This window comes from Thermobia domestica, chromosome 8 (assembly GCF_964235325.1).
Source record: "Thermobia domestica chromosome 8, izTheDome1.hap1.1, whole genome shotgun sequence".
NCBI lineage: Eukaryota > Metazoa > Arthropoda > Insecta > Zygentoma > Lepismatidae > Thermobia > Thermobia domestica.
In genome coordinates this window covers 285430004-285442541 of record NC_137461.1, presented here as the reverse complement: position 1 = coordinate 285442541, position 12538 = coordinate 285430004, and the positions used below count along the sequence as shown (strand labels likewise).

Sequence of the window (12538 nt, the reverse complement as noted above, 5' to 3'; positions counted from 1 at the left end):
TCATGCACAGAATAACAAATAGGGATTTTTATATAACTAACCTCTCTTATTTAAGATTGTTCTTTTATTTATTATTTATTTATTAACAAGATTTCAGAGACAACAACTGAAGGGCCATTTTACACTGAAACACTATCAATAAATAGGGAAGGAAATTTTGGAAGTAAGTGGGACAGGGTCAATATATTGAAAGGTACCATTTCAATATTCACCTGGTGAGACTGAGTAAGCCATGGAAAAACCTCAGTTAAGATAGTTGGCCTCACGATTTGAACCCAGACTCTCCCGAATGCAAAGCCCATGCTTACCATTCACCTACGCTCGCTCGGTAATACGTATATGCAGTGTTTTAAGAGGATCCCTGTTACTATTTCTGGTGTTTGAAACCTCAGTATGATTTCCGATGAGATTCCCGATTAACTTCATTCTCTCTAGTATTACCCATGAGACAAGGCAAGAAAGAATTTTCGTGAGGAATTACGAGATGAACAGCCTTCTTCTCGTAAAAACATACATTCTTTTTTCCAGACGAAACAGCCTTTTTAATACATCCTTTAGAGACGAAGCAAAATCGCTTCAGATTCAACATTACATCTTTCTGTGCTGTAATGAATGTTAAATTCTTAAATTCCAGTCAAACACATACTATAATTTGAAAAAAAAAAAAAAAAAAAATACAAACATTGATGGGTAACATAAACACGAACAAAATTGAATGGTTCTATATGCCCTACATTGCCTCGTGTAGCGTCGCCGCTAATGACATCGTCTTTGGTGCCATCAGTCCGAGTTCGATTGCTGGTGGGGACATTCGGTCGAAAAGATGCAACAACTGTTTCAGTCCAGTCATCCTGAGTGAGGTTTTTCCTGGTTTCTCCTCATTCACACCACGCGAATGCCAGTATGGAACCTATCATATAGATCGCAGGCCGCTTCCTTCCTTTCCCCTTACCTCAATAATGTAATCGCTGACAGTGGTCATCATGGCAGGCATAAGGCCATAGATGCTAATAATGGACAGAAACATGTATACATAAATAAAATAAATCTATATTCACTACAAAAATTACAGCCTAAAAAAGGTTGCCTAAAAACCATAGATTTTCCCACCCCCTCTACACCCTCCCAACACCCCTCCAGATTACGAGGAACATCCCCCTAGATAATTACAGTTAACATCCTCCTAACACACCTCAAAACTATCACGACAGTACTGTCAAAGATAAGTCACCGTCCTAGTCACTTGTACTGTATAGAATTTGTATTACTAAGGAAAAGCGTAAGGTACATATCAACACAGCGAGTGGCTTCTTCTAGGTGCGCCGTTGAGCAAGGGAGGAGGTTACCTGAAGCAACATCTGCTTCTTTCTAACTCACATTGCCTTGCCTTCCTTCCTCAACCACTCCAAGAAGGACCCTAAGCACGGCAAGCTGCTTTGTTCTGCCGATGCACAGTTTTATGGTTAAGCCCGTCTCACGAACCTGAACTAAGGCTTCAACTCAACTTACAACTTGACAGTGTTGTTTAACTCAAACTTCCATGCAATTTCTTTTATCCTGAAGTGATGTAGGGGTCTCAGACGCTCCTTAAAATTAGGTAGGTTTTACCACCAGAGCCCCTCGTGGCCGCTGTATTAAACAAACAAACAAACAAACAAACAAACAAACAAACAAAAAAAAAACTTGAAGAATGTGTTACGTACAGGGCAATGAGCTGCTGTAATCGTAGATTTTTTTTATATTTCGCAATATGAGTTCATCCGAAGAGGATGAAATAGCCATAGCAGCAATATCTGCTCTTTTATTGAAAAAAAAAAAAAAAAAAAAAAAAAAAAAAAAAAAAAAAAAAAAAAGATCTGCTGGGCTACGGAATGGATTCTTCGCCGCAATAATCCACAGGAACGTCCGAATTTTCAATGGTGGATAATGAACTACTTGCAGAAGATCCTCCTTCCTACAAAAAATTCTACACAATAGACTATTCAGAATTCCATACGCTACTGGAATTAGTAACTCCGCAAATTCGGAAGCAAGATACGAACATGAGGGAGTCTGTATCAGCTGAAAAAGGTTGGTAGATCTTTGCATTAATCAGATTGTAGAACTGAAAATCAAATGACAATGACTTGTCCAAATATGTAAATGAGGGCAGTTATCAAGTGCAGAAAGCTAAAATAAAGGAGGAAGAGAAGTTTTCTAGTATAAGTACTAAGTGTATCCACTCAGCTCACTACCTACAAAAGATACCTACATACCCCATAAAGTAAACTTATACCACGCCGCTCTCATGCACTACAACCGGACTGTTGGTATTGCGCCCCAATATTCTAGAACTGTTCCCTAAAAATGCATGAAGGCCACACAACACTAATGACAATTAACTCTCCTTGTTTCTTTATTTAATATATTACATTACCTTTTGTTATACAAATTGCACAATTTTTTAATCTTTTAAAAGATGTAATGACATTTGTTCGGGCGGACACTCCTTCTTTCACTGCATACCTTCTCTAAGGTCTCTATTCGTGCAGTTTTTTAATAACATAAATCGTGCTTCACGTTATACAAAAAGGCATATTTTTCGTATGATTCTATTAATACCATTAATGCTACTCTTGTTTTCAGGCAGCATTGTTTTGAAATGACAGTGAGAAATAAAGTTGAATGTCGTCAGGCATTACTGTTTTCTGATTGGTAGTTGTATGCAAGTCCAGGAGAAAATAGAAACTGCTTCTATTTCTTCCAAGTCAGGATCCAAATAAGGACAGCAGAAAATTTCAACCTGGAGTAAGGACAAGTCACTTCTCATACGATCGTTAAGTAAGGTCGTGAGTTTTAGATCGTGAATCGCATCCTTACTTCAGTCCCATCTGAGACAGGCTTTACAGAATTAGCGACATTTACAAGATATTTCCGCTCCTTTTACTGTCCTTATTTCTGTTTCTATTCTATAGATATATTCTAATTTAGCGTAGCTTCATCATGTAAAGAGGCCGTAAATGCTGCTGAGACTGCCTGTAAGCGGAAACACACGAAATATTCCAAATTAAAAGAAGATCATATGTTTATTGCCTTTGCTATAGAAACCATGGGAGCTTTTAGCAAGGAAGCTAGGGAATTCCTAAAGGAAATCGGATTGAAATTAAATCTGAAGACAGGAGATCCAAGAAGTGCACAATTTTTATTTCAACGCATTAGTCTAGCAATTCAGCGAGGTAATGCAGTTAGCATTTTAAGTTCCTTCCCTTCTTCTAAAATGGAAGAAATTTTTTATTTGAAATGAACCAGAAACTATGAACATTTTGGACTGAAAATTTTGTAAACTATTTAAGTTTTGTTAGCTGCATGATATTTTTCATGCTACTTCCAAAGATGAGGAAGATGTACTTATTCGCTCTTCTCAATTATGAATAGCCTAGTTTCTAGATTTTACATTTCAAACAAAAGAATTAGTGTAATGTATCTTCTGTCCATAATTGTCTATGACAACCATTTTTTTTCTGTGGCAATGAATTTTCAATATTCTTAAGTTTATTATTTTACATTGATGTTCATTATTCAGATGTTTCACTGTATATTTCTTGTAACTATATATACGTGTATATAGTATAATAAATAATTTTAAATTTATATTAGATATAAAAATAGAATAGATTGCTGTAACTTGAAAGCAAATCTACTGGAAAATTGAGCAAAATTACTATAAAAATTCAATAAATCTACTGAAAATTTCTATCAAAAAAAAAAAAAAATAAATAAATAAATAAATAAATAAAAATAAAAAAATCTTACATTATTATTTTATATTTGAATATTTAACAAAGAAATATGGTTAGATATTACAGTTTGATTCAGATTTATAAATTAACAGTTTTCTTCAATGTTATTAATATTGCTTTCGTTTTCTCCTTTTTTATAATAATAAAATATTCCAAATTTCACTTAGTTTCAAACCATCCCCTATTCAATTCCCCATCATTCAAGTTAATTTCTATTGTTTCTCTTAATAACCTTTTATATCCATGAGTGGATCTGCATATAACTGCGCATTTTCAAATATTGTCTCTTCTAATGCATGTAACAATTAAAATTATATAACGATAATTATATAACAATTCCCTGAATTAGTACAACTCTGATGATGAACGTAGTAAGTGCGTTTGAATCATAAGTCGAACAAAATAATCACGGATGGAATATCAAAAGTCTTATTTATTGAATTACGAATATCTCCATGAAAATTATTTGAAGTATGTAATGTGTAGATTTAGTTTGTTTGACAAATAAAAAATTTAGCGTAGATAATGGAGAGTATTCTTTTGTCTGTGTTATTTAGCAAGGAACATTATTAAAACTTATTTAACATTTGCGTGTTTTGACTGGCAACACTTTATATCGTAATTCGGTGCTGATGTTGCCGATCTTGGCAACAAGTCGCTAAATTTAGCGGATTCCGAAAGGCAGATAGCGACAAAATTTTTAGAAAAGCGACTAACGACTTTTAAAATGACGGCGACAAAACTGGCGCTTTATATATATATAATTGTCGATACTACTGAGCGATTGTCAAAAGATCGATAAATGAAACGAACGCGAATCATTATGTGAATGTCACTTTGCATAATTCGGGTATAATCTGTGTTGTTCATGGCGTCATCACTTGAACGTACCATATGAGGCGAACTCGGGCTTCCCTTGTGGTGCGGGTGATTATTACACGTTCGTTTCCCAAACAGAAGAACGAACTAGGATAGTGACGGGTGAACTTTCTTAGAGAGAACCAAAGAAAAAGGGAAAAGAATCTTAATCGGCCCAATATAATTTTCTAAAATAAGAATGGCACATTTGAGAATTCTTATAATACTAAGCCCTATTACCAAATGAAGTTTTTGTAATCTGGTTCGTACTGGGATGCAGTGATTCTGTGAAGTGAAGTAAAATATTCATGTATCGTTCTGTTCTAATGCAGTGTTATCGAAGAAACCCCATTCTTATTTTTATTCGTAAGATTAGGCATCATGTTGTGGAACGAAGGGAACCGTTTAGGAGGCCTCATCTCGCCCGGATGCCTAGGTTATCCATCTCTGAATTAGAGCATTTCGAATTTTCACTATGTCTAAAAGTAAATGATATTTTCGATCTGTCAGCAAAAATGATCGAGTCTGAGCAAGAAGTTGTTGTTGTTTCCGTCAGTGATGTTGACAAAGCTGAAATGCTGCGTGTTTCTGAGAAATACAGAAAGACAGTTGTGGAAAATGTTAGACTCAGCTTTAACGACGATTCTTAGGTTTTGGGGATGTTTCAGAAAAGTTTGAAAGAGAAGAAGAAGGGAAGCCAGACTTCAAGAAAATGTCTTTTCTATTGAAAGTGTCGGAAGAACTTTTTTTTTTTGAGTATACTAGGTAGAATGTAAAACGGGTTGTCAGAGAATATTTCTAGTGGCGATTTTTGTGTAGTTTAACTTATACGTATTGACTCAACTGTTGCGAGGAAGATACTTTTTCTGCCCATTGGAACAGCTTCTGTGGAGAGATCGTTCTCGACAACGAACAGAATGTTCTGCTCTGAAAAAGCTAGACTCTCTCCTGAACACGTGTGTGCTCTTATGAAAGTGTCCATCGAGGGTCCTAAGATTCTAGATGGATGGGAAGATGATGAAGAAAGTGTTCGCCTATTCCACGATTTCATTGAGAGATCTTACAACCGCTGGCTTAAGAAACAAAGAAGAAAACATTAGATATGCATGGTGACACATACTGCAAGTGTGCTAACTTATGTGAAATGAAAAGTCGCGTATTTCAACCTTAAGTTACGTATGATTAAACTGCAAGCGAACAAGGTGATTAGTGTTTGGATTGCTAGCTGCCTTTTCCAAATAAAGTGAAGTTCCTGTATATTTGGTATTAATATGTGTTTTATAGACTTATGCGTTTTTATCAATATGTGTGCATACGAGAAATGGTTTAAAATAATTCTGCTTCCAGAAGTCGTGAGTGCTACTTTTTTCTTAATAGTTGCAATAGTTTAACGATGAGTAAACATATTATTAATATTACTCGAGAAGTAGGCTACGCAGGTAGCGAGCTATGATTACATTCATTTAACTTGGTATATTAGCTCTTTAATACATTTTAACATTAAATACGTATAAACATTAAGTGTACGTATGTGGTAAAAGATATACAGCGTGAGCATAAAGTCCTGCCCTGATTATAAAAATTTAATACGGAATAACCGTTGGACAGAATATTGTAAATTCTGGTTCGTTACATAGGTTAGTATTACAAGTTTTTTTAAAGACCAATGGATGGCACTAGTGCTACCCAAGAGTGACGCAGTACGTTACTTGGTGCGCGCGGGTTAGTTGGCGAAATGGCATCGAAGCAGGAGAAAGCGCAATGCGTGCTGTGGTACCACGAAATCAAATCGCCCATCAGTAACATAAGTAACGTAAGTGGTCTTAAAAGAATTTGTAATACTAACCTATGTAACTGACCAGTATTTACATTAGTATGTCAAACGGTTCTTCTGTAATAAATTTTTGTAATCAGAGCAAGACTTTATGCTCACGCTGTATAGTAGAAACTTAATATACAGAAGTCGGGAGACTCCCTGAAATCAAAATCCTGGGAATATCTCTGCCTAAAACCCCTTTCGTATTATTATTGAAGCGTACAATATACGAAAAAAGTTCTTTTTAAAAATTGTAATACAATACAATGGTCTCCTTGCATCGTTCTTCCCTTTTCAATTTCTTTCGCGGCCCAAACGCAAGTAGTAAAGAATAGAGAAAATCCCCATATGGCTTTAACTGCTCTCTGAAAAGAAAAAACACCCCAGTCACTTTCTTCTAAAGTGCAACAAAGTTGTCGGGCAATAAAAACATTCAAAGATAGTATAGTATATCTTTATGGTACCGTACTTCAGAAATTGGAGACAGAGAACACGTGGGACCAGGTAAGTGAAACCAGTATCATATTTATAGTTTTCTATTCTATGTGGAAAACAAAACAAAACAAAACAAAAATCCATATTTGTCCAGTTTTCGATATTTAAGAGGAGCAAAAAGACAGTCGCATCTCCTGGATTTTAGTACTTTTGCGTACTAAATGAAAGTAGTATGGTACATGGTACAGGACTTGAAATTATGGTATACGTACACCCCTGATTATGGTACGGTTGACAGGCAGTGGCGAAGCATAATCCCACAAGTAGGGTAGGCCCAACAAACTAATAACACAAATAACATTTAATGTATCATAAAATGTTTAAAATTATAGTCAGAATTATATTTTCCTTATTGAGTTAAAAAAAAAAAACTACCAACCTATTTATTTTAAAGAACTTACTTAGCTGTATTTCTAACACTGTTTAGAGTTGAATTTATGTGCATGTATACATAGTACTGTTTTTGTTCTTTAACAAGAAAGAATGAATATATAAGCAAAAGTATATAAGGAAAAGTAGACGTAAAGTAGTCTATATTATTATTATTATTATTATTATTATTATTATTATTATTATTATTATTATTATTATTATTATTATTATTATTATTATTATTATTATTATTACTACTACTACTACTACTACTACTACTACTACTACTACTACTACTCCTCCTCCTCCTCAACAAAACACTCAATATGTATTAGTTGAATATTTCCATTTAGCTCCACTACAAATATTTTGAAATGCAGTTCATATTTTCTTCTAATATTAGGCAAATTTCCTCCTCACTTGCTGTTTTCATTTCCTGAATATTTGAAAATGGAAGGAGAGAAAAAGAAAGTACTTTCTTACAGTTACCTGCCAAATTTCTTGGATAAGCGTTTATTACTTGCATCCCGCACTTTAAAGTAAGTACAATACTGCATTTAATTAAAGCATCACGTGGTAATAGCTTGACATAGAAATGCTCATGCTCAGAAGGAACTTGATTTGAATCAGCGCAAGATATTTAATATTGTAATTCTGTGCAGTGTCATATTTGAGAGTGTGGCTTCCGGGCTTAAGCACTCACTGAAATTTTATCACAACTTCCTATTGTTTTATACGTATTACAGAATTTTCACCTTTCCAGGAATAAAGTTAACAAAGCCTCTCCGGAAACAAGCAAAGCCGCCCGAAACAAAATCGTAAATATTCCACTGATTCTACGAAATGAAAAACTCAAGTAAAAATTATTGGCGCCGCGGTGGCTCAGTGGTAGAGCGTTCACCTCTGGTGCTTGGGGTTCTGGGTTCAAACCCTGCTCCCGCCAAGTGAACTTTGTGGTGGACAAACACCGTGTGCGTGGGTTTTCTCGGGGTTCTCCCGTTTCCTCCCACTTTCTTCATTCCACCATTTCATTCATTTCTCATAATCACCGTCTCCTTTAGCCTAACCGGCATAACTGTGGGACGTAAAACTCAAAGATTTCATTTCATTTCATTTTCAAGTAAAATTATACATAAACATAATTATTTTATCCTTTAGCGATTATAAATTTATACACTTGTTCAATGTATCAGAGTTATATTCTATATACTATTATGGACCAGGTTTCACGTAGAAAAAAAAAACAGCTACTCTAACATAGATATTTTTATAAAATTGCCTTGTGTCCATCTTAAACATAAATTAAACATAACTTTCTTACAAGGCTGTCTGTATTCTTTATTATAAATTAACGAGAAATGTAACAGTTTCGGAAGTATATCACTTCCTTTTTCAGACTGTCTGAAGAAGGAAGTGATATACTTCCGAAACTGTTACATTTCTCGTTAATTTATAATAAAGAATTAGACAGCCTTGTAAGAAAGTTATGTTTAATTTAAGCTACTCTAAATAACTCCTGGGAGTACATACCTAAATTAAACAAGTTATCACTAACAGAAATACATAATTCTACACAGAAACTTCGTACTATGTGTTAAGGAAATCATTTTATAACATATTAGCATTGAAAGATTCTTTCAACGTTAAAACTAAACTCCCAGAGGCTAACCTTCGCACCTTTCCAATGATGCATGCAATCCCAAGCGAAAATAGCTTCGCTCCCTGAGCAGCACAGCCCGTAAACCTGTCTAGCGAGCTGGCGAGGCTCAGACGGAAGGGATTTCGAGTGTGTCCAGCCTACTATTTTGTTACCGAAAAATCCGAAATGTTGAAGTATTGACTTTATTTTATAAGAAACCAAAGATAAAGAAAATATACGGTAGAAAACAGGGTAGAACCGGCCTCAGAACCTCATAGTGCGCTTCGCCATTTTTGGCAGCCCTGGATGGCATTTACCATCTCAAATCCGTCCAAGTTGGATCAGCGAGCAGGCATCTACTGTGCACATACTTTGTGGTACTCCAGGTCCTTAGCTATTGTTTATGCTGTTTCGTAGCTCGTATTCGGTTCCTTGGCTACTTAATACTCACACATTTATTGTTCAAACACACTCATCCACCGCAATATGATCGTAATCTGTGGTAACAGCACGCGCCCGGCCGGAACGAGCAAGATCGCTTATTTTGTTCGACCTGTGCGAAACTTTCGTGCGCAATCCACAACAATTGTCTTCGATACTCATGCATCATCATAGACGTTCTTCATCCGATGGAACATCTCAGCCGGTTGACATCCCTCTGCTCTCAGAAACTGGATGACTCCTCACTGATCTGACTTGGATGGATTTGGGTTGGTAAATCTCATGGATCGAACCTTATTCGTGCAAAGGCGGGAAACGTTTTACAATGATTAATACACTAATGGCTCAAGTATACACGCCACTATGTACCGCAATAACAATACAATTTTATGTCATCACTCATCAACTATTCCTACCAGGGATGCAGAACGGGTTTCATTTCATCTCCCCTTATGTATAACTCTATAACTATTGATTTATAATAATTGTAATGCGTTTCCAAAAATATAAGGTATTGTTGAGTAGAGATTTGTACTAATTCTAGTTTCTAGTGGTGTGGGGGTATTTTGCGAGAGGAACTCCTTTACATATTTACCCTTCTGTCTGTGAGCGACTACCAAACTCCTTTGCATATTTACTCTTCTGTCTGTGTGCGTCTTCCAAAACTCCTTTGCATATTGACCCTTCTATCTGTGTGCGCGACTACCAAAACTTCTTTACATATTTACCCTTCCGTCAGTGTGCGCGACTACCAAACTCCTTTGCATATTTACTCTTCTGTCTGTGTGCGTCTTCCAAAACTCCTTTGCATATTGACCCTTCTATCTGTGTGCGCGACTACCAAAACTTCTTTACATATTTACCCTTCCGTCAGTGTGCGCGACTACCAAACTCCTTTGCATATTTACTCTTCTGTCTGTGCGCGTGTTCCAAAACTCCTTTGCATATTGACCCTTCTATCTGTGTGCGCGACTACCAAAACTTCTTTACATATTTACCCTTCCGTCAGTGTGCGCGACTACCAAACTTCTTTACATATTTACTCTTCTGTCTGTGCGCGTGTCGGTCCGGAAGACGAAAAAATCTCAATTCGTACTTAATGGGATACCATCAATTTTAGCCAGTATGTAGACGGTCTAAAGTTAGATATCGAGTTCGTTGATGGAGGTGATATTCAAACCGGAAGTGGTAAATATCAACCATTTCCGATTTTAGCATTGATCACTATAGAGTGAAAACGGTAATAAATAGTGAGAAGCGGTTTTCTGCAATCGAATAAACGTCCAAGAATATATTTCATCTCCATCCTTAACTCACTAATGAAACCGGAAGTGATAGAAATCCACTACAATTTCCGGTTTCAATACTCATCAGAAACGATTAGAGATAACGAGAATCGTTTCTTTTTTTTGGGAATTGATTTAGCGTTCTAAGAATAAGTATTATCTTCCCTCTATTCAGACCGGAAGTGGTGGGAATCAACTATTTCCGGTTTTAACGTTGGCCGCTATAGAATAAAGATGCAGTAATGATTATCAAGAGGCCGTTTTCTGCAATCATTTAAGCACTCCAAGAATATATTTCATCACTTTAATCTCTCTACTAAAACTGTAAATATTAGAAATCTACTGTCATTTCCTCTTTGAATATTGAGTAAATGTTACACCGTACAAACCAAATTCCTTTACGTAGTGTACACGTGACACTGTAACTTGTTAAACAATCTGTAAAAATGTTGTAAAAGGGAGTATCGTCTTTCTTATTGATATTTATGAGGATCGTAATTAAACATTATGAATTGTCTATAGGTTATGATGCTACTAATTTAAATGAAGTAAAGTTCGAAGGAAATACAGTGTGTCTCAAAAGTCCCCTGACATAAGGGTAATTCTGATATGAGAATTACAACAAAATGTAAGAGGGGGAAACCGTCCCCAAATGTGATGTTTTCAATCTAAAGTGAAGGATATTTTTTTCTTTAAATCGGACGAGTCGTTTGGGCTGGAGTATACTTCTTATGGCCCCAATGTTAAATGAAAATGCAACGTTGCTATTTACATTGAGCTACAACATAAGTGAATGAAGTTACTGTCTTTTACGCACTAACGTGTCGATGGCCAGCCCCCATTTCAAACATGCCCACATTCACCATACTCTTAAAGAACTTATCCAGCTCCCGGTAAATGGCAACGTTGCATTTTCATTTAACATTGGACGCATAAAGAGTGTACAGCCCAAACGGCTCCTCCGACTTAAAAAAAAAAAAAATCCTTCACTTTATATTGAAAACATCATATTTGGAGACGGTTTCCTCCCTTACATTTTGTTGTAACTCTGATAATAACAGAGTTACCTATGTCAGGAGACTTTTGAGACACCCTATATATATAGTTCATCAAGAAACAGTTATATGTGTGTGCATGTTACTTTAGTTTTCCTTTTCTGTATGAAACATTTCAGGTCCTGAATTTCAGGAGAAATTGTACTTAGAATCTCAGTATGGTGTTGCAGTCGATAAGCTGAGGCTTCGAAAATCGCAGGTGAAAGAAATGGAACAAGATATTGAGGTAAATCCTTTAAAAAATGTTAATCAGTATTTTTAAAGTTACTTTCTAATCAGATTTTTAGAACCTCCTTATCCTTACCCGAATATTATAGAGCAGCATTTCCCAAGTTGTGGTTCGCGGATCACAAGTGTACTCTGTAGGTACAACGTAATAATAACGTAACTGAGACGGACGGACAATGCACATTTAAAGTGCCTTAGTGCCGAATACTATAACGGGTATGGTTTTACCTACTGTGTGTCCCGGGATTTAACACAATTACCGTAAGGTAAATCATTCTATTATCCAAGATTCGGTACACCAACTAAATCAGAGAAATAAAATATACACACTTACCAGAAAACTTAAACCATAGAACTATTAGCAAATTACAAGAGAGAAATAAAACATTACTAGTAAGTGCCGGGTTCGACTCCTCCTTTTGTCTCTAAATAGCCTCGGGATAGAAAAAGAACTACATTACATTTCGGACTAGGAATTAAGATGCATCAATGTTGGGCAGCAAACAACAATAATTACTGCATTTCAATTTAAAACTGCAAAAGAAACATTAAAAAATTAATGCTTCACA

The 12538-nt window shown here is 35.8% G+C and overlaps 1 protein-coding gene across 1 annotated transcript in view; it reads left to right on the top strand.

The window, feature by feature from the left end:
* LOC145693662 (coiled-coil domain-containing protein 39-like) overlaps positions 1-12538 on the top strand; it is an 82479-nt gene that overhangs the window by 53498 nt on the left and 16443 nt on the right. Inside the window, exon 14 of the mRNA XM_081769891.1 lies at positions 11861-11967. Coding sequence (XP_081626017.1) covers positions 11861-11967 — 107 coding nt within the window. The remainder of the gene's footprint in view (positions 1-11860; positions 11968-12538) is intronic.